The following is a 23,140-nucleotide window of genomic DNA, read 5'->3' as shown; positions in this document are numbered from 1 at the left end:
CCAACGGCTGAGCATGTGAGCTCGCGCACGCGCACGCCGACCGCCATACGGAGGGGGCGGCGCTGAGGATGCCGGGAGCGGTTAGCCGCGCCAGGCTGGAGTGGGGGGGAAGTTCTGGGCAACCATCTTTGGTGAGGGAACCACTCCTTCCTGCCCTGGCCCGCGTGAGGAGCTGGGCGGGAGCGGCTTCGTCAGCCATGTTGAAGTCGGGAAGCGGGGGGAGGGTGAGAGTGTGCCCTGGAAGGGGAAGTGCTGGATTGCGGAGGTGCCACTTGGCCTCCGAGGCAGCGGCGGGGCTGGATGAGTGGAGGCATAGGTTCCGCGGTTCCTTGTGCCTCATCCTCGCCTTATACCATCCCCCGCCCCCTTTAGATTGCCTCTCCGCCTGCTGTAGCCCCCCTCTCCTGTCTCCCCTCGGGGCGGTAGGTGCTGGGAAAGGTTCCGCTGCCTCAGGTGAGGGCCGGGCCTACCCGCCCCGGTGTTCCCCAGCAGCGGTGTTGGGCTGCCCCGGCGGCATTGCGGCTGGCGCACGCCCGGTGCGGAGGGAGCCGTCGGACAAGAGAGCCATGGCTGGTAGCCCTTCTTGGGAGCTCGGTGTCTGCACGGGTTAAGGCGTGCGGGACGAGGTGGAAAAGTTGCTCTCGAATTTCACTTTAAGGGACCGGACAGAACGCATCGAAATGGATGACTTCCGCTCCATCTGCCTGCTCTCTCTGGCCATGCTGGTGGCCTGCTATGTGGCAGGAATTATCCCTTTGGCAGTTAATTTTTCCGAGGTAAGGCAGCTTCGCTGAAATGCGCTTTGGTTGCTAAGGGAGAAACTAGAGTTAGTGCTGTCCCCTTGCAAGTGTGGAAGTGCTGTTAGGGGTGGTGTCGTGATTTAAAGCTTTTTAGGGAAGTTGTGAATGCAGTGTTTATTTTATTCAGAATCGCAGTGTAGAGTTATGCTTTTACGGTGTCTGTAAAAGCCATTTATATGTGCCAGATTTGAGCCAAATTGTCTCTGCCGAAGGTGAAGCAAAGTCGTAACATGTATTGGAAAGACACGATAGAAGCTACACATTCTTGGAAGCTTGTGTCAGAAACTACTGAGCTCAGAGGTTAACTATTATGTGTCTATGGGGTACTCAAATTAGGACTTTTAAAAACGATTCTGAGAATGATTGCTGAAGCAGGTGATGATGATTGTTAGTCTCTGGAAGTCTTCTAATGTGCTCTGATGCCCGAGGGGTTCTTCTCTTTCTAATTGATGATTGCTGTTTAGAAGTGTGTTGTAGTGACAGTCTAATTGTTCTAAGGCAGTAAGCTCTCTTATGAGAGACTTTCTGTTTCTACTGGGAGCAGCGGTTTGGAAAGCAAGAAGAAAAAGTTTGGAAAGTGATGGAAGAGAGATGTGATTTGTTCTCCCGTCAAGTCACAGAGCTAGTTGTGCCTGTGCTTTGGTCCCTTTATTACCAGGAGGCTTTGGGAGCAGTAGACCCTCAGCAGCATGGAAGGAAAGGCAGTCCTGTTTGGTAACAGTACAGTTCAGCTAAATGATTGAAATATGACTATCCTCTGAAGTCTTTACGTAAACATTAGCATAGTTCTATTTTGCCTTTGCTTTGACGGACCTTTTATGTGCCTTCAGTGCTGTTGCTTCTGCTGTCTCTTCAAAACTCAGTTTTGTGCTGAAGCCCAGGAAGGGTTTTCTTGGAAGTTTGCTGAGAGTGCTGCCTAGGATGCCAGTATTGACTCTTTTTTATTTAATTTTGAATTGCCTCATGTACGTGCTTAATAGTCACCTGTTGCATCAGACTTTATCTTCAGTGGTGTTTGAAGGTAGCATTCTTGACCTGTGTTTGTGTGGTTCTGACATGTTTTTATAGCTGAATCATGGGGCTTCTAAACCTTTTGGGGCTCCCAGCAGCTGCAGAAAGACAGTTCTGTTGTGGATCCAAAACCAACACTGTATAAGTAGTAATCATGTACTTAATAGTGTTCTGTGTGTGCAGCATTTTACTAACAGTACCCACAAACGCTATCAAGTTTATTGTGGTATTTTTAACTCTCAAAACTCCTTGACTCAGTTTACACTTGACTCAGATCAGTATAAAACTCTAGCAAAGTCAGGTATGACTAAATACTGGTGGTAAAAAGGTACAGATGAAATAGAGCTCCACTATATTTGTGTATGCAGATGTACCCTTTCTGCTTAATGCTAATTTGTAGTAAGTACTGTGTTGGTCTAACTTTGGACTATGTTGGACTATTTTGTACTGAAAAGGACATGGAGACTTCTCTTGAAATAATAACTTGTTAGTTTGCATTAATTTAATGGATTTTTAGAATTCACAGATGCTCAAATAAAAGCAAGCAAGCAATTGTAATAAACCAGTATTACTTCTAAAGCTTATTTCCCCTGTGTTTATGTGCATATGTGAAATAGATTATAGTGCTGCAGTATTGAGATAATCCTGGTTTTCCTTGTAAAATACTGTTGGTTTTTTTTTTTTTGCAAAATGACTTTATGAACAGTGGGTATTGAAGATTATCTTTTCACGTGGATTGCCACCATATAACAGTTTACTATGTGTAGTTGTTATATATGCCATGTGCATGCTTTTAGAAACTTTACAGGTGTTTTCATCTCTTGCATATTACTATTTGAATATTCCCCAGTAATGCTGCAGTTGTTCCCTTTTTGTTACATTGGCTTGTTTTCAGAAAGCTAGCTGTGCATCTCTCTAGAGCCTCCTATGTCTCCTAGGCAAGTGTTGCCTCTTTGGGTGAGACTAAACAGCTTGTGTCATCATGGTGCATGAAGGAGAACTGATAGCATAATAAGGATATGCAACAAGTGTTTTCCTGTTAGTTAAACACTGACCTCTGTCTCCAGGTCTTTGGTATTGAACATTAGTATTTTGGTAGCACTCAGACATCTCACTATGCATGGAAGATGATAATGGTTCTGCCACAGAATGTGTGCTGCACAATTGTTACGAAGATCTAAACTCCCATGATTGCTATGTGTGATATGATAAGGGCTCTTACAGAAATGATGGGAAACAGCCTCTGCAAGTTGTTATGTTTCAGAATCTTTTAGATGCTTATATAATTGGATTTTCAGTACATGGCTTTGACTTTAGCCTGTCAATGTTGTAGTCACAGGGTAACAGTAAACTGTTCTGATATTGGTAAATCAGAATATAATCAGTTTGGAAGGGGTGTGGAAGGGGTGATATTTCTATAAGCTTTTTTCCCCCAGATTAGAATATAACTAGGAAGATAACCTTTAGTAACAGTAGCAAGTACTTTTAAACTCTTTGCATGTGTTTTTTAATCATGTTGTACAGATTCTTAATGAAATATGAATTAAACTACTTTACTATTAAAACATTAAGTTTATGTACTTTTTGTTATGCTTTAATTGCAAAATTGCAATACTTGTGTAACAAATCTATTTTAAAATCTGCCTTTGCACAGGGAAAAGGGGATTACCATGGCCTTTAATGACATGAAGAGTGGAGTATCATTTTATATTGCCTTAAGTGCCTTTAAAGACTTTATTACATTTTAAAGTGCTACTGGAAGGCTTAGAAATGGTTATAAACCAAATGCACATTGCTCTGCGTTTATGCATCTCCTAGTCAGATTAAAAAAAGGAAAAAGAGTGACACAAAATGTGTATTAGCCCCATTATCAATTTGGTGCAGTTCCATCATTCAAACTCTCATTTGAGTAAGCCTTTTTAAATTTTTTTTTTATAATTCTGCTTTTGGAGCTCTTTCTGTTAAATTACTCTTCTGTCCACAGTTTTATGTTTTTAAATGAAGTCTGTTCTTTTCTATGTTATATAAATCTAGCTGACTTACCAGTTTACACTCCTAATTGCCCAGTGTATTTGTATTCGTAGATGCATTTGCATTGTTGGTTCTCATGTCTTAATGTTTTTGCTTTGGCAATTTATTTTTTTTCTTGTATTTTATTATTTAGTTTGACTTTTTTTTTGGGAACAGGCAATTTATCTTGTGCTGTGCCATATCTAGCAGTGTTTTTAAGGGACCTGCATGTTAGAGTATAATTTCTAGTGGGAAGAATATACTGAAAACAAACCTAGAATGGAGATGAAATGTAGAGTTGCAAACATGCTTCAAAATTCAGCCACTTTCAGTCTGTCTTTGTCTCTGCAGACCTTACATTTTGAGGCCCCAGTGGGTAAATTAGACCCAAATAATCATCAGTGCCAAATACAACAATTCTTGCTGTGTTCAAGTATGCTACTTTTCATTTCTTGTCTGATGTAAGCAATGGGTCATCTTTAATTTTCATTTCCTGCTTCACTTGATTGCATTGGACACTGGATATGTTTGCTTCTAGAAAGTTGTTAGAAATACAGGACTATGTAACTGATGCTCTTGAATTGAAATCAGCAAGAGGTTTTGTGGATAATTCCCCTCTCTGCCCCCAACCTCTGGAGAGTAAAGAAAGCATTTTTATTCTTAAAGGTAATACTTATTTTGTACTTGCTTGAAGGAAAGATTAAAGTTGGTGACTGTTTTGGGTGCTGGGCTGCTGTGTGGAACTGCCTTGGCTGTCATTGTGCCAGAAGGAGTACATGCACTTTATGAAGACATTTTGGAAGGTAAGAGCCAAACTCAGCCACCCTTGTTCAAGATAACTTAGGTCGTGGCGTTAGGCTATACTGAATGTTGTTTCTAGGGCTTTTAACATGAGATTGATGGAAGGGTTTCACAGCAGTATGATACAAAGCCATCACAGGATCACAAAATTGCAGTAGGCATGATATTGCATGTTTATGGTGATTTGACAGAAGGATGTGATCAGGCAGTGGATTGATGACTTGCTGAGTGATCCAGTCATTTGCTGGTCCAGGTAGCGTACTGTTCATGGGACCACAGCTATTTATGCCAGGTCATGTGTAGTGCCCCTCTTTCTGGGAAAAGTTAAACTTTAACTTTGATGGAACTTCAAAGGAAGTGTAGGGTTGCCTTTGGCAGAAAATGAAATTATGGATGATTTGCTGTTGCTTTCTGCAGTTTAGATTGCTTCTCAATTAAAGCAATTGCAGGAAGTGTTTTATAGATCTTTATGTGCTTTTCCCTCATGAAAATGAAGGAATTCAATTCTGCCTTTGAAGCTGAAGAATGTATTGGAATTAAGTGACCTTAATATACCTGACTGAAAATTATTATTATATAGGGCTAATTTACAGAGTAGGAGGCATTTCCTTCTTGGGTGAAGATATTCATTATAATGAAGCAGATATCCACGCATGGTTCCATATTCAAGCATCCTGTTCTAGTCCGCTATCACCATTCTTCAAAACCTCATAGCCCTTAATGAATAGCTCAAAGCTAATGCTGATTGTGTCATGTAGGCACATGAGTGTGGAGCATATCTTATACCCCAAAGTCTTAGTAAACCTCAATTTGAGGTTATGACATTATTTGAAATAGTCAGGGCTCATTGCCTCTGTTTGGAGTGTGCTTTAAAGCTTGCTTTAGCTTGTGCTATTCTATTACCATTGCATGTATGAGATTTTTCCAGTATGCTAAGAATCAGAAATTTGTCTGCAGGTAAACAGCAACAACTTAGTGGTTACAGGAGAAAGGACTAAAAAGTTGAGGCTGTACAGAACTTTGCAAGTGCCTGTACCATTATTGCTTATCTGGGATTGAGAGATAATTGTAATGCTCTGCTTTTCTTATACTATTTTTTTTTTTTATATATTTCTTGTTTCTACACTGTTTTAAATTTCATTTCAAATATGGTGTAATTCATCTTGTTTTAGTTTCCATTGCATTTGTTCTTCTACTTAGATTTAAAGTAAATGGAAGAATAATATGAAATCATCCTTTATCAAGAAGTGAAAGAACCTCTGATTATGCTCTTATACTGTACTGTAATTTGTGCACTCTAATGTAGGATGTCTCTAATGAGCTGTAGTTGCGTGTTTGCTCTCTATTCAATTCTAATTTGAAGTAGACTAAACTTGCCTTGTAATGATATGGCTAGCAGTAAATACAATTGCTGTGAATGTTTGCTTTTTTTTCCTCCACTAAATGGGGCATACTGTTCATGTATGAAATGTACAGCCTGCTGTTAAGAGCTATATGCTGTATAACTTGAGGTTTAGTACATGGATAAAAAAGATACTTTCCATTACTGCAGTAGTATTCATCAGAAGTATTTACCTAGGAAAAAAGAATTTGTTCTGTGAATGAATTCAAACTCAATTCCTAACTCTCAGTATTCTGTCTGAGGCCTGTCTGTAAAGATTTTTTTTTATTGCAAATAGGCAAGATTTATGCGTATTATAGATTTAACTGCAAAAAATATTTCCAATATTTTCTTATAAACATAGGATAATCAAAGCTAAGCTTAAGATTGTGAGAACTTGACAGCTTTCAGTGCATTTTTGTTCTAATTCACACATTAACATAATTGAGCCTAGAAAGGTGCCTAAAGGAACATTGAGGTATACTCATGTAACTTCAGCAGGGGGAAGCAGGAGGGAAGAGAGAGGCCTTTATTTTCCCAATTTCAAGTGTAATTTAACTCTGAGACTGGTTGCTTGTTACCAGAACAGGTGTTTGTCACTGGTACAAAAGTAATTTACTTCTGTATTTTTCCACAGGCCACAGAATAAATAACTTTTAATTTTTTGACCTCATAGGCTGAGAGCAAATAGCATATCATGGTTCAGATTATTATTTGATCATAAGCCTATGTGTATGTGTAGTGAAACCTTGGTTTAGTATTACCAGCAAATAAAATTCCTCTGGCAATGAACAAAGATTGTCCTGAGTCACTCACTATGTCATACAGCTTGACATGATCTGGAGCAAAGTTTACTTTTTAATATAGCTGTCAACAGTCCTATATGGTATTGTTATTTTATTGCTTACTGTCATTCAGCACAAATAAGTTTGTGAAAGCTTTCAAGGGCTACCAAGCCTATTCTGTTGTGCTTTGTCTGTAGTAATGGCACTGGCCAACATTGTGTAGAGTTGGATGGATATTACAATTGTGTCTCATTCAAAAAGGTGTATGAATACTCCAGCAAGAAGATAAGTTACTAGAGTAAGTCAAGTTTTTGCTCTTAATGTCTAAAACCTCTGAAGAGTATTTGCCAACCAAAAGACCTCCCCAGATTGACAAAAGCTTTACTTTTGTCACTTAAGCCACAGATGTTGGGGGAGCCCTAGTTTATGCTCTCCTTCATTTTGTTTGTTGCCATAAAGTTATGTGTGTGAAAGTCATACTGTCACTCACTTAAAAAAAGTAAAATGTCTAGAGTAAACTTTAAAACTGTAAGGTTGAAACAGGAGAGATGTCTGAATTGATTATAATTGAAGTTCAACACAGACTATTATAATTAGCTTGATTCAAGGTAGTTTCAGGGTGGCTCAGTGAGACAAAGTAAATGACTTGGGGTAGGGGCATGGAATTAAAACTTGGGTAGGGAAAGGAAACAACCACATAATATTCAACCCCAGGGCTTGGGCTTCCTAGGTTTCTAGGATGGTACTGACATTTGTAGGACAGTGTGCTGACTTAATTGTTCTAGTCTGTATCAATGCTAACTTATTTAACTAGAGACTGATGCTTTGAGATAAGAATCTTAAAAAGTCGCATTAGGTCTAAGTGGATTCAACCTATTTTATTTCTTCACTCTATATTTTCTTACTTAAATAAAGATTATGACTTAATCTGCTTGACAGTATCTCTCAATACTGACAAAATTGGCAACTTCAGTTAAAAAATGAATTATTCTGCAATTTTTATCAATCAATTTGCATTTAAAATGCAACATTTAAACAAAGTAGTCAGGCCATGTTTAGTCCCATCTCCTAACCTGTTTGCTTACCTGCCACAGGGAAGCATCACCCAGTGAGCGAGATGCAGCATGTGATGGAGTCTGAGAAGGTGGCAGAAATCCCGGTTGCACATGAGTATGGCCATGACCATTCCAGGTTACATGCCTACATTGGTGTATCCCTTGTCCTTGGCTTTGTCTTCATGCTGTTGGTGGATCAGATAGGCAGCTCTCATGTGCACTCTACAGATGGTAAGTAAAGATTCACTTCATTTAGACTTGCTGATTGATTGACTTAGTCTTAATTAACAAGTTGCAATATTTTTAATGCTACTGGGATTTAATTTGACCAGTCATGTCGAGAGTTTTAGTAGGTGCTTTACAAACAAAAAGCAAGGTCTGTGGTGAAGTGTTTGTGCTGAAAATCTGTCCCGGAATTCAGCATAATTTGAAAGCTTGCTTTGCTAACGTGAAATAACTGTACGAACACATATAGTGACACTTGAGTCTGTTTTACAGTATCACCCATAGGGGATTTCTTTGGCTTTCCAAAAACCTTCAGGTTAGTCTTATCTTTCTTTGTTTTTCCTACGTAATTTTCGTACATGTAGGTAAAATTTGCAAAGAACAGCAAGTTACCTTAAGTAAGACTCCAGAAATGACTAGATGTAAGCTCTGGTACTTTTCTGTAACTGCACAGCTGCACTCCCTTACTGATCTAGAGCCTCACTTACTTCCACATGCTTTCTGCTTAGAGCAAAGGTATCTCAACATTATTGAAGACTGTTAAGATGCCTACGGTTGCCTTTGTTTTCTGCCTACGGCTTGAGTAGGCAGAGTGCACCAAAGGTGTTTTATCATCTGAAAAGGTATTTTATTGCCTTTGGCTGCTCATTTTCTCCTACATAATCTCCTCTGATGGTGGAAATTGTCCCTCAAAAATTAAGGATTTTGTCTTGAAGGAAGCATAAAATGTGTGTGTGCGTGCACACACACACGCATACATGCACACAGAGGTATGTTTTGATTGGATTCTTGGCAGTTCACAGTGCAGCTCTTGAAATGCCTGTATGGGGTTAGTGTGGTGGGACAGATGGGAAGCCAGTGCAGGGGCTGTGGCACCTCTGTGCTCCTGGTGAAGCATAAATGGAGCCACAGTTATGTCTAGCTGAATTTCAGAGCTTTTCAAAGGAAACAGTGGCACTAAGGATGACAAGGGGATGCAGGCCAGCAACTGACAGGAGAATCTTTGATTTGTACAGTTTATGACCCTTTTCTGTGTCTGTGATCAGAGCAAATACCAGGAGAAAATTGATTGGTGTTAGAGGTACGTGCTATAAAATAGGATATTAAGTAAAGCTTTATCTAGTCTGTACCTCTGTCAGAAGAAATGTAGTAGTGTTTTTGTAATGTTTTTTAAAATTACCATAGAAAAACGTTTTTCTCATTTGAACCAACGTCTGGTAGTTTTGTTGTCTTATAGGTGGCTGGATTTTACTATCATAGAATAGTTAGGGTTGGAAGGGACCTTAAGATCATCTAGTTCCAACCTGCCTGCCATGAGCAGGGACGCCTCACACTTAGACTCTGCCGGCCAAGATTCTGTCTAGCCTGGCCTTGAACGCTGCCAGGGATGGAGCATTTACCACTTCTTTGGGCAACTTGTTCCAGTGCACCACCCTCACAGTAAAAATTCTATTGGCCAGAATGGGGATATGAAACCAAACGTAGCTCTCTTTGAGTGTTTTTTGTTCTGGTCAATCTAAAACAAATTGAGAGGAAACATTCTCTGCGAATATCTCCTCCTATTTGATAGGAGTATTCCATCACAGTTGCCCAAATGCAGCTGATACAATGAATTACACAAATAGGGTCCCCTAGTTTCAGAGGATCAGTCTGACCAAAGAGAATACATTAGTTGTTAGCCTGCTCCCTTAGCTGATCTGACTCACTGGACAGCTGCGTGGGTGCCTGGGCACTGGGGAGAAACTGGAGGCGGGAGAACAGAAGGGAAGAAATAGGACTGGACTCTGTTTCGGTTACTGTGCAGACTTATAAAGTAGCTGTGTCATGTAGCTGTGCCTGCATCCGCATACTGACCACTAGTATGATGAAGTAACAGCTGTTCAACTGTTTGGAAATAAACAGTTGAACAATAAGAGGTTTCTATACCTGTGTAGGACTTGCCTGCTCTGTTCATTGCAGTGATCGTTTGTACAGCTTCGCTGCTGATTGCATAGTGATGGACATTGCTCTCTTGTGCTATGGAATGAGCTAACCTGCAAATGTCCTCAGAGTGGTTGTCAAACAATTGCAGTCAAAACACTGGATCTCAAGCAGCACTAGTTGCATTTCTTCTCTATGATGACTAATGTTGGAAGGAAGTCTTTGCAACTGCTGCCATGACGAGTAGAATTTATTGCTTATTAGGAATTGTCAGAGAATCAGTGCAGCAAAGACTGCCCCAGACTGTCACCTGAAGGAAAATGCCAACATTGGGTTACATGGGAAAAAATCATCCTGACTCTTCAAGCACCTCTGGATTCTGGGCATGTAAAACTAGCTATTCTTCCCCTTGGTAGTGCAGAACTCTAACATTTGGTTTCAGGAGGTTAAGAAAAACAACTGCTGCTGCCTGTATTAATGATCCTGTAAATTGCAAAGCATTATCTATGATTCTGTCACTTGTTGACAGACAAGTGATTTGGAGGTGTTAGGTATCATACTCTTTTACAGTAAACCTAATGCAGAAATACAAAAGCTGGTAGTTTTGAATATAACTGCTTAAGCAGCTGGTAGACACATATGCAGTGATACATATTTCTCCAGCATAATTTATGTATTTGTTCTTTTAACTTTCTGTATTATCATTTCAGATCCAGAAGCTGCAAGATCTGGCAACTCCAAAATCACAACAACACTGGGACTAGTAGTCCATGCTGCAGGTAATATGGGACCTATTGCTAGGACTTGGACTTCTGTTGCTGTGCAGCTTATCTTTAGATGTGATGAAAACACTTGGGTTTTTTTCTTGAAGGTGGTTTTTTATTTAAAACCAACCCAAAAAAACCCTCCAAAACAAAAATCACCCACCAAAACCAACCAACCAACAACAAAAACACAGGGTGGAGAGAACTAAGGATCTTCCCCAAAACTCACTGGGAAAGCATACTACAGCGCTCAGAATGTTCCATGAAGTTTTGTTTGGGTACAGTATTGTAACTTTATTTTTCCCCATTTGAAAAGTTGTGTGATGCGCACTGTGCCTCTTCAGTTCCTTTGCTGGCTGCTTTAGCTGCTAAATTTCAGTACATGCCAACACATTTGATGAGTAGTATGAAACACCTTTGGGTTTCCTTGTCAGTTGACCTGTGTATTTAAAAAACTGTTAAGTTCAGAACATGTATTTTGTGGAAAAAAGGACATAATAGGGTGGAGCACAAAGATTTGACAGACATTTGGGCTGACTTGCAAGGGCTTAAAAAGTTACACGTGTGTTGCAGCCAACCCATGTTTGTGTTGTAATTCTTCACTATATATGTGTAGTATAAATATGCTCTTGAATCTCTTCTACTAATTGTTATTGTCTAGATAAGTTATAAGATATTGGTAAAAAGATTTCACTAAATGAAATGCCTATATATTAAGGATTAATACAGAACACATTTCCTATTTCATATAGACAATATATTTATGTTAAAAGGTAAAAAAAATAGTATTTACAACAGTTTATTTGAAAATTCATTTAAAGAGTAGTAATTAAAATTCTTTCTTAGAATCTAAAGCAGATTTTTTCTAATTCAGAGAGAAACCACTTCTACTACAGAAGACTAAAATAAATAAACTTCTTACCTGATTCTAATTTGTCAGAATGTGTCAGCACTGAATAGATTTCTCTGTATGATTTTTGTAGTCTTGGGAAATTAGACACAGCTCCTGTTGAAGGTTGTCTAATACCCTGTAATTATTGTGGCTTAACAAACAAAGGGGAGTGAATCGTGTTGGATTGGTATTGTTAATGGCATTTTGAGTAACAGGACTTCTTGAATCAACATGTTTTGTGCCATCATCTGTTGAGGGGATGGGAAAGCTGAAATTAATGTGGAGGAATAATCATGAATTTGCACTCCTATTTCAGCTGATGGTGTTGCATTGGGTGCAGCAGCTTCAACTTCTCAGACTAGTGTCCAGTTGATAGTGTTTGTTGCAATTATGTTGCACAAGGTAAGTCATCACCAAAAAAAATCTTTTTTGCTCTTTAAAAGACTGTTAAAGCATACAGAAATTACTAAAGATCTTAAGTTTCCTTGGTGATGTGATACGGAAATGTGTAACACCATCAAAATTGACAGGTTAGTGATACAGCCTCAAGGGCCTAAAAGCCCTGGTACGATGTGTGACAGAGCAGCGAATGATGAGTACTAAGTGTAATGGGAGTATGAATGAGAGAGAATTTTGACTGCCTACTCCCTGCTTTGGTTGCAGTGGTTGGGAAGTGTCCCAAAAGAAGGGATAGAATAGCCCATGAAAACATGTGGGAGCTTCGTATGACTTTTTCTGAAGCTAGTGTGGTGGTTTGTTTTTTTCAAACAACCCCTCTCCCAGATTCCTACTGCTGTAAGAGTTGTATTCAAAGAAGTTCTAGAGGATGGAGCACAGAAGTACGTGCTAGTGTATTCAAGGAGGAAAAGTAGTTTTACGCTGATCACAGCAGGTTCTTTGTTATGTAATGTTCTTAAGAAAATGGGAAGTGTATTTGTTAGGGTTTTACTGTTTAAAGGGTTAGTTTTTTTGAAACCGCTTAATAACAGAGTACTAAATTGTAACTTCTGGTTACCTGTGTTATTGTAGTAGCTTCAACGTCAGTCATATGCCAAAAAAAAAAAATTGCTTTTCTGATGGTAACAAGCAAACAGCGGGTCTTGGAGATTGGAAGATCTTTCTCCTTAATGTTTGTGCAAAGATATCTATTAGCTACATAGGTTCTGAACATGTGTGCAGATGCATATTTGACTTATGGTAGCGTATACATATATTACAGTAGTAATTCATACATTCCTCCAAAAATCTTGCTTGTATAATTGCATGTTCAAAATGTTAGGAAAGCTGGATCTAGTATATCTTTCACATATATCACGTATTCATAGTGTATCTGTTCATACAAAACTTGTGGTTTACATAACTGTCTTCAGAGGTGGCAACATCAGGGTCACATCTTGCTGTGAATCTTCATTTATGGCTATTGCCAGGTGAAACCTGTTGTTATTCTTAATGTACAAATTAACTGACTTTTGAAATTGTATAACTTTAGAAGAGGGAAATTTCTTTTATGAAAGATTATAAAGAAATTTTTGGTATTGAGAGATAAACGCATTTCTTCTCTGGTATCTTTTTTTATTTTTCTAGTCTTCTGATCCTGATTGACGCTTTTGTCTTTCTCAGCTTTTTCCTTCACTCCTGGTTTCCTTCTTTCAGGTTAAAAAAAAAAAAAAAAAATCTGTGTATTAAACTGATCAGTATATTTTTAGTTTGTCTTACCTGAAAAATGTCAGGGTGGATTGCTGTTGTCCTTACACAGGTGAAAATATAGTGAATTCCATGAGTGCAGGACCGCTATGACTTGTGGATAAGAAACTGAATGCCAGCAGATGGAGAAGGAAATGTTTGTTTGCTTCCCAGTGGAAACAGAAGTGAAACTGAATGGTGAACTAGTCAAAGAGCTCTTAAGTCTTCATTCATGTGAAGGCTGACAGTTATCTATCTTGGGGTATTTTGTAGAATTTTTTTCTGCTGTAGAAAAGAAACTGTCCCATCTAAGTCGTGTAGTAGTACCAGTAGGAAAAAAAGAAATCACAGAAGTTTATGGAGACTTGGGGATTACAGCAGTGGCTCAAGTACGAGTGAACATTTGAATATTTTTAATGACTAAACAAATATGTGTACTCTGATAACCAGAACATGAGTTTCCATTAGGTATGGTTATTAAGGTAGGGCTGTCTGCAGGCTACTGTTGTATTTGGGTTAACTGCAACATGCTAGTGCTCTCCCTGAATTTCTTCCAATTCTGTACACTTCAGTGTAGCAAGTCGTATTTCAACTTTATCTCAGTTTTCAGAGGGTTTTAGAAAGTATTGTATTACAAGTGAATATTGTTTTTTGCAGGCACCAGCTGCCTTTGGCCTGGTTTCCTTCCTGATGCATGCTGGGCTGGAACGGAATCGAATTAGAAAACACTTGCTGGTCTTTGCGTTAGCAGCACCTGTTATGTCAATGGTGACATACTTAGGGCTAAGCAAGGTAGGTCTGTGATTTGTTCTGCCTAAAATGTAGCTTAATGGTGGAGTTTGGGGAAAGGAATCAATGAGTTTCATAGAACATTATTCCAAACTGCTTGAAAAATTAGCAGAATGGAGATGATAAAATAAGTAGATGAAAAGGTAGCAGTATGAATGTGTGAAATAAAAAATAACCCTTGCTTTCCATCAGAACCAGTGATGTAACTCTTATAGAGTTTTGCATAGCTTTTTGTAGAAGACTGGTTTCTGACTTTTTTTCTGCTGCTCCCCACTATGAAAAATTTATTCATATACCAGCTTTTGTCTGGTGATTATAACTGAGGAATTTTCAGTATTGCTGCGTGCATTTTGATGTGCAGGTAGAAAACCGTAGAATGGTTTGGGTTGGAAAGGACCTTAAGATCATCTAGTTCCAACCACCCTGCCATGGGCAGGGACACCTCACACTAGACCATGTCACCCAAGGCTCTGTCCAACCTGGCCTTGAACACTGCCAGGAATGGAGCATTTACCACTTCTTTGAGCAACCCATTCCAGTGCCTCATACTGTCACAGTAAAGATCTTCTTCCTTATATCTAACCTGAACTTCCCCTGTTTAAGTTTGAACCTGTTACCTCTTGTCCTGTCGATACAGACCCTGATGAAGAGTCCCTCTCCAGCATCCTTGTACGCCTCCAGTGATATTTGTTAGTTTCTCCCACCATCTCAGAACTGTTCCTGTATGTTCAAAGTCTTTTTCGTGCTGCGTCAGAGGTTGAATCCTCAGCTAGAACAGCCTTTTTGCCTCTTGCACTCCTTAAAACCATAGTCTTGTCTTGGCTTTATGCAACAAATGGCCTGTGAAGTGGGCCACTGCATATGACTCTATATCTCTATCCAAATTAAATGCTTCTGTTTCTCATAGCGTTTCCTATGACACTCCTGTATTTTTAACTGCTGTGGGCCATGCTGGTGACAGACTATGGTGTGTTGTAAAGAATCTAGTTTGATCTCATGAAAATCAAGGCATGAGAGGAAAGATTAAGTAAATCATCTGGGCTAATCTCTTGACTTGATGAAAAGGACTTATATTTGATACTCCAGTACAGGAGGCAGCAGAACTGGTTGGGTTTGTAAATAGAAATAAGAATGCTCTTTGAGTATTCTTTTGATGTAGGCTTACTAAGAGTTGGGTTTGCATTTTGCAAACAGAGAATTGATAAGGCATAAGGGCTGTCACAGTGGTTTTATAGCTCCAGAGCAGAAGATGCATCTGCGGTCTGGAAAAATAACCTTAGGACTAACACCACATTTGAATTGGAAATTGTTCAAAAAGTGTTTTGAAACTGACACAAGTGGGTTTGCATTTCATTACATTTAATGATGTGTCCTATGATCTTAATCCTAGTATGAACCTGAAGAGGTGCTCAGTTTTGATCCAGAAGATGCATTTGTTTATCAAGTTTGCATGGAAATTCTCAAAGATTTGGGTGTTCACTTGTACATACAAATGAAATATTGAATGAGTGATGTTTTGGGACTTAAATCTAGCAAATAGTGCTCTGACCAGCAGGTCAGAGATATTTAAAGGCTACTATCTGATCTGAACTCTCTGTTTAGAAAAAGTGGGGAAAAAAGTCTTGGGAGTCCTTCCTAAAATTTGTGGATTAGCAATATAAACATTTTTTTAAGTGCACTTTGTCTTTTTGACATCTTGTATGTTGCTGTGAGATGGTCAAACAAGATGTTTCGTTTGGCACAGGCTATGACTCTTTTCTTCTGTTAAGGATTCATAGAAGTCCAAAGTGAACTAACTAGGATGAGAGGTACCTTTCTGACCTGCTAACTTTAGCATGTCATGTTAGTTGCTACATATAAGGTGCAAGACACAAAGTAACACATTGAACCATTGTCTCTGTGAGACATAAAGAGTTGATTAAAGTCCTACTGTGTCTGGCTGCTTACAGAATTTTATTATTGATTGAAGAATATCTGCTTATCTTTATTTTTGTTCTTTCTGTCTTTTTCCATTTCAGAGCAGCAAAGAAGCCCTTTCAGAAGTTAATGCCACTGGAGTTGCTATGCTGTTTTCTGCTGGGACTTTTCTTTATGTTGCCACAGTTCATGTCCTCCCAGAAGTAGGAGGAATTGCTCATAGCCACAAACCTGAATCAACTGGAGGAAAAGGACTCAGTCGTCTGGAGGTGGCAGCCCTAGTAATAGGATGCCTTATTCCTCTAGTTTTGTCAATTGGACACCATCACTAAATGCTCGAATTTCACCATTCTCCTCGATCTGACATGAGCAGTAAATGTTGGCTGCTCCCTTTATCATTGTCTCTTACCCGTCATCCATCCCATCCACTTTATGGAGTTCAGAGGGAGCGCTGATTGCAAAATGAGGAATACTGGGAAAGCTTTTAGTGTAGCAAAATGTACTTTGGCAGCCGGACGTAACTCTATGTAACTTTCTTTTCTGAAGACATTTGCTATTTTAATTGTTACTTCTGGCCCTATTCTCAGGGAAGATGGAATTTGGAGTTTAAGTGAGCAGGGAAGAGCATAGCGACTCATCATGAAATTTCAGTCACCAAAATATCCTGCAATTCAGCTTTCACAGCTGAGAGCAAAAGCAAAGGATGGCTGCTGTGTGAGAAGTTGAAGTCTTACTAATGAAGAAGGGGGTTTCCCCACATCGGTTCTGTGTTGTCCTGACGATTCAGCTGGTCCTTGTGATATTTGTCACTAATTGCATGGCACAAGTGGGCTGGACTCGGAACTCTGGACAACACTGCAATTGTCACAGAAGTGTCACTGATAGGAAAGAATTGATATAACCGAAGTGTAGGATTAGCGTATGGAATCAGCTGGTTGAGAAAGTGCAAACAAATTTTGCGGTGAATGCCATTAAGACAAAGAATAGAAGCAAGGAGAGTAGTGTTTTGATTGCTTGTGCAGCTGTTAATAAACTTTTAAAAGGCACTATTTCTTGGGAGATGGTCTTCTGCCAAGTCTGTAAAGCAAAGGCACCAAAAACCAAGTCTGTAAAGCAAAGACACCAAAAACAACAGTAGGAATTAGTATTGGGTGCTGTGATTACACTACTGCTACTGTTAAGAGAGATACCCATAGTATCCTTTGAAACTGAGCTGTTCTGAGCTCTAAAGAGTAGAAATCTGATGGAGACAGCTGTTGAGGGACCAGAGAACTTTATTAGCTCATTTTCAAAAAGTCTGAACTGCTGAAATCAGTGAGGGTACGGGGTTTTTTTTTTTCATTAAGTAAAAGGTGTTAAGGCTAACAAAAGTAGATGTTTAACTAAATATTTATGCTACATATAGAATACAAAATGTAACTAAAGCAGTTCTGAACAAAAGCCCCACAAACAGAATACCCAAATTGGTGGGTTCCCAGTAGACCGGTTAGGCATTTTGTTTTTGTTTTTTCTTTGGGAACTCTGCATTTGCCTCTTACTCTGGTAAGCATTAGTTTTGGTGAATCTACTGGAGCACTTATTGCCAGCTGCTGATGCCTCTCACTGCGGAAGAGTGATAGAAGATCCCTCCTTTCCAGGGCACAGCCTTCTCTTGTCAGACACCATTTCTCTTATGCAAAATATATTATACTCTAATAACTGAGGTGCATTAAAAAGTCAGGAAAGCTTGACATGGGCAGACTGAATATAAAATTATTTCTTTAGGGGAAAACTTTTTAGTGCTATACCCTTTTTAAGCTGTAATGTCTGCACTTTTTGAAGGTAACATTGCCAAATATATTTTTCTTCTCTTTTTTTTTTTTTTTTTTTGTTTCAGATGGATTTTTCAAGGCTTGAAATATCTTCTTAACTGAAGTGCTTCTTGTTTCCATCTGAATGAGTGTGTCTGTTTCTCATGTTGTTTATTACATGTACTACACAGGCCCTTGTGCCACTTGAACTTCTTTACATTTTTATCATTGTCCTCTTTGTCTAGTAATTCAGTGATGGTTATGGCCTGGTTCTTGGACTAGTGATTGCTTTGTTTGTTGGCTTTGTAACAATACAGGTGTATCCCAGGATTGAACCTGGTATTGATCTCTGGGAGTGCTTGTTCATTCGTGTGTTTTACTATATAAAATCAATGCAAAATTCTTAGAAATCATTTTTTCCCACAAGACAGTATTTTCAGATGAAATTAGTGTATGAGGCCTAAACAAGCATTTTTGACATTAGACCCTCAAAAATTCTGAAAAGCCACTGCAAAATTAGTGGCATAGATGAGATCCTCTCCTGCACTTTATTTTACAACAGACACATGCGACTTCTAAGTTACCTGTTTAAAAAGGTCAGTGATACAGGTTACTGACACATGCAAATGATGCACAGTGATGTTTTCACCAGAGCTCCCAGTGTTCTTCCTGATTTCCCCCTGAATACCTTCTTCCTTGATAATCTCAGTGTTTTACCTTGCTTAATCTTCCCACATAACTGTTTTCAGAAGCTGGAGAGTTTGCAAGATCTGCAGCAGAAGCAGGAGATAGCGTAGCGCAGCACCAGATGCTTATGTTTTGTAAAACAGTAAGCTTTTTTCTTTAAACTATCATCTATCACTTGCACTTCCACCCTACTAATTAAATGGCATCCTGACTGGGTTCCACTTCTGCCTCTTTCTATGTATAACAATAGCAACAGTTTCGGGAGGTATATAGGTAAGGTCTCATTTTATGCCTTTTGCTCCAGTGTTGGAGAATGTCGATAGTACCTTCTTACAAGTATCAGTGTGTGCTGATGAGGATGTGGCAGCCGGCCTTTTCACTCTGATGTAACTTCTGGAGTATTAATCATCAGAGGTGCTGCTGCTGAGAGGTCTTGTTGTCTTTCTTTTCCCCTGGCCCTCAGATCGTATTCCCAATTTGTGGGGTAGCCACCAGAAAGGGTAATATTCAGTTTAATGATTCATGAACTAGAGAGGCTGAGTTACAGGAGCAGGTGAGAGATTTTAAATTAAAACATTAGCACTTTAAAATTGGCACAAAAATTCTGATAATGCATACTTTTCATTTTTGAACTTTGTTAAGTGGTAGAAGACTTCTGTTTTTTCCTACCCATTTAGAAGCAGCAATAGCATTTTCTTTTGGCTGCCTCTGTTATCTCTGTGTTGAACTACTATTTTCAATTCTGTAGCTGAAACTGCAGTGACTAAGGAAGCTTTTGGTTATGTGATAAGGAGAATATAAAATTTTAAATGATCAAAATTTTCCAAATCGTTAGTTCCACATAGAGGATTATTTTCTTGAAGCAGAGTATTTTAATGAGTTAAATAAAATGGTCCATTTTATCATAGCTATGTTTTTACCTTTTTCCCCATCTGTCACAGTAAATCCAGGCACTGCATGTAGTCAGTGCCATCTGGTATCATTTTCTACTCCTCAGGGGACCTTGGTCCAAACAAATTCCTCTTACTCTCTGTAATAGCCATCTTTGCCAGTGTTCTCTGCTGTGAGGTAGGTGGCAGCAAGTCTAGCAGGTAATGCTTTAACCAAGTGCATTTCCTTCTGTAAATTCCTCCAAGAAATCTATAATCTTCTCATCAGCTGTATTTTCTGATAATGATTCTTATTTGATGATAGGAATTAGATTAAAGCTGTTCGTTGAGCCTGTTGTGTTCAGCTACTTTCCTTACTGTTCTAATTCTTCTATTATTACTTACATAAAGAAGGGAAATACACTCTTTCAGCACCTGATGACAGATGCAGAAGCTGCACTGACATTAACTTAAGTGAGGGTGGCAGAGCTGTCACACCAGGATAGGATTTCTTCGTAGTTGTGGCATGTCAAATGACTGGGCGTTAAACAGAGAACCCACTGTTGACTTCAAATAACTGTTTCGAGGTGGATTGTGTAAAAGGCTAATGTTATCCAAAAGACCCAGGAAAACTGCTGCGTTCTTCAGGAGGTAGTTCAGAGCCTGCAAGGAGCTTTTGACAGTAGCAGGTGTGTCCTTGTGATATCAGCTGTATGCAGAATGAGAGAGATGCTGTGGAATAAATGGTGCTGCTGCTCCCGCTCCCTTCCCATTCTGTGCTGGGACTTGGGAAGAAGAGAAAGGAAGTGTATTTGTATTCTTTTGGGGGTGGTAGGGGAAGGAATGGTTGCAGTACGGTAGGGAAGTATATGATGAATTTCAGATTCCTGTTTGCCTCTTTTAAAAATAAAGTATTTCTTTTTTCTTACTGTCCCTTTATTACATCCCTTAGCAGCCCTGGCTTTCTAGGGAAAACATTGCTTGGTCATAGCTGTTTATCTGACTCCATGTATGGAACTGTGATTTTAATGTCTCTTTTTCAGAACCATTTGTACACGAAATCATTCCATGAATGGCTGCCTTATAATTTTTCCACTTTAATTGTGAACGGTTAAAATAATGTTGCCATTTTCAATTTGTTTTATTATATTAAATTTTTACTAGGTGCAGTGCTTTGGAGTTGGCTTGTCATTTATTGCATGGGGTTTTGTGACAGCTCCATCAAAGAACAGTGACAGTCTTCAAAGGGGTGTGAGCAATGCAGGCACTACATTTTGTTTAAGCATTTGCTACTTTTCTTCACAACATCTGAGTGTCTCCTGGAAGCCTGAAGTGTGAAACTGCTGGGAGATGTTGGGAGGCAGTCTAGCAGGTTGATTTGGACATGGGTATGAATGTGTTTAGAGTTATAAATACAGAAATAATTTGACAGCTCCGCTTGAGAGCAGCATTTGACAGCTTCTATCTCCCACAGAGTGTTTAAGAGTTGGCATTGCCCTGGAGCTACCTCTTCCTCCATCCCAGCCCCCAGGGCCACGATGAGATGACAGGCTCAAGATTGCTCCAGGCCACTGTTAAAAAGCTGGAGGACACCATGGGCTAAAGAAAAATGAGAGCTCAGTATAGAGTGAAAACAACCTTGTCAGCACCAAGTCCAAATTATTCAAACACTATGTCCCTCCATTCTTCTTGGAAACTTTGTGACAAAGCAGTTTTTCCTGTATGGGAAATATGCATGCAAAGATGTGAAGAAAACTTTAGCCTGCTTCTTGTCCTTATGTTAAGGGGCAAAACTGCTGGTAAAATCTTTCATGCCCCTGTTCTGTGTGGTTTTGGTGGGTTTTTGTATTTTCCCCATCCATCTTTCTGCTCTTTTCAGGCACTGAATCACAGCTCAGCTTTCCTTTTGGCTGCCCTGCGATCATACTGCTTACCTGTTCACAGCTTTCCAGAGCTGCTCTCACCCTTTACTATTGACAGTTTTTCCTGTAAGGCAGTTTACCTTCTTCCGGTGGTATACAATGAAATGAAAGCCTTTGTTAAGCCATAGCTACCTCAATGTTCTCTAATGCTGGTCATGGTAGTCATTGTAACTGAAAGTGGATTGTGTTCTTGCTGTGAAGAACAATTGTCTTCTCAGGCTCCTAAATTTATCTGGAAGGGTTTTATTTGCCTCAGACATAACTTTGAATTCCAAAGAATAGTTGGAAATTAAATTTTAGTAGTGGTTTCAAAGAGGTGCTCAGGCAGGGCATATGAGGAAAGGTTTGAAAATTAATTCTGTTATCTGAGCAAAAATATGCGGGGACAGTTGTGGGGTTCTTTATTTGGTTGGAAAAAGAAGATTAATGTAGGACATTTCGGACTTTTTAAGGTTTGCAGTGTCACACAGTGTTTTAGCTACTTCACTCAAGTGATAAGCAGCCTTCACAGCTAATAGCTTACTTTTATTTTTCTGATTAGGAAAAAGTGTAATATTTCACTACACTGTCTTAATCTCAAGAGAATACAATTAATGTAAGGTCAATAGGAGAACTGAAACAAATGAGAGTGTTGCTATTATAGGTAGTACAGGCAGATGCAAGAATGTAAGAATGGGAAGGTGGTATTTTCCCAGATAGGCTCTTGGTTTTTAGGCAAGTAAAATTCAGCTTTCATGATGAAGCATTATGCGGTATATTAACATTTTTTTCAATGTGTTTAATAAAAGTGTCGCCTCAGTAACTGGAGACTTAACCACTGTAATCTGTTGTAAATCCTTTTGGAGTTGTGAGGAAGTGCTTTCAGTGCATTTATGTTAAAAAGTTACCACTAAAAACTTAAAGATCAAGGATTTGTAGTGGTTCAGGCTTCCTGGTGATGGCTGTAGAGTGTTCCTTCATTTGTTAAGGAAAAAAAAATCATCAGCATTTTTATCAGACTCATTAGGGATGAGCACAGCTGCGAGAGGATGAGCTGTCATCTATTGTGTTCTAGCTTACAAATTAAGCCATTCTTCTACTGCAAGCCTTACCCAAGTATCCCTGCAGGCAGAATTGCACAACATTCCACCTTCCTTATCCCAGCACTCTCGTGTGAGCTGTCTAGAGATTAACAAACCTTTACGGTGGATGGAAAAAAGGGATGGAAAAAGGCCTCATTCAGGAAGCTTGTAGAGCTAATTAGAAGTAAGCTGTGTTATGCTGACTGACACCAAAGATACACAGTATTTAGAAAGTCTAAAAGCAGAGGTGAAATTCTTAGAAAGGGGAAAATGCTTGTTCTGTATCTGTATGCCCGCCAAGTGACTGGAATGGTAATTATGATATATGATCACATTTATGTTGGAGTCTGCGGAAGTTAATGGGCTTCTGCTGTCTGAAGAAGCATGTTAAATTAGATACTTGTGGTTATACTGGGCTGAAGAGGATTGCTAAAAATACTGCTTAGAAGCCTTGCTAGTCTCGTACACCTAGCCTTACTGTACCTCTTAGTCAAAGCATTTCTTGCTTGCCTCCAGAGGGTGAAGCTCTAAGTAGAACAAGTCCTGTTTTATGACTGCAATGGGTAACCTGTGTTCTGTTTCTCTTTTGACAGAGAAACTGAGGGACCACTGGTCTTGAATGAAACTCTGCTTCTGGTATCTGCGGATGCTTCACATGAACATGACTTGGTCTCTGCAGTTTTCACTGCTGAATGAAGATCTACTGAGTGGTGTTAAAACAGCTAAGGAGTGTGCATCTCTAGTGGGCAGACAGTAACCCTGGCTCTCATTTACTTCC

At 39.3% G+C, this 23,140-nt stretch overlaps 1 protein-coding gene across 3 annotated transcripts; it reads left to right on the top strand.

Annotated features, from left to right (window-relative positions):
• The first annotated feature begins 71 nt into the window (after window positions 1-71).
• Window positions 72-23,140, top strand: SLC39A9 (solute carrier family 39 member 9). Of its 3 annotated transcripts, XM_080617864.1 has the most exons (10): window positions 72-131; window positions 659-776; window positions 4,516-4,624; window positions 7,883-8,074; window positions 10,699-10,767; window positions 10,860-11,030; window positions 11,961-12,046; window positions 13,985-14,119; window positions 16,135-16,302; window positions 22,956-23,140. In XM_080617864.1, exons 2-10 carry the CDS (start codon window positions 681-683, stop codon window positions 22,962-22,964), a joined length of 1,035 nt encoding a protein of 344 aa, XP_080473990.1. In that variant the 5' UTR covers window positions 72-131; window positions 659-680; the 3' UTR covers window positions 22,965-23,140. The 3 variants fall into 3 exon arrangements, with proteins under 3 accessions (XP_080473990.1, XP_080473989.1, XP_080473991.1); XM_080617863.1 differs by lacking the exon at window positions 22,956-23,140 and having other exon boundaries at window positions 16,135-17,079; XM_080617865.1 differs by lacking the exons at window positions 10,860-11,030; window positions 22,956-23,140 and having other exon boundaries at window positions 16,135-17,079.

Source organism: Psittacula echo (assembly GCF_963264785.1).
Source record: "Psittacula echo genome assembly, chromosome: 5".
NCBI lineage: Eukaryota > Metazoa > Chordata > Aves > Psittaciformes > Psittacidae > Psittacula > Psittacula echo.
Note: the sequence above shows the minus strand (reverse complement) of the source record. Positions and strands in the feature narration are given on the sequence as shown.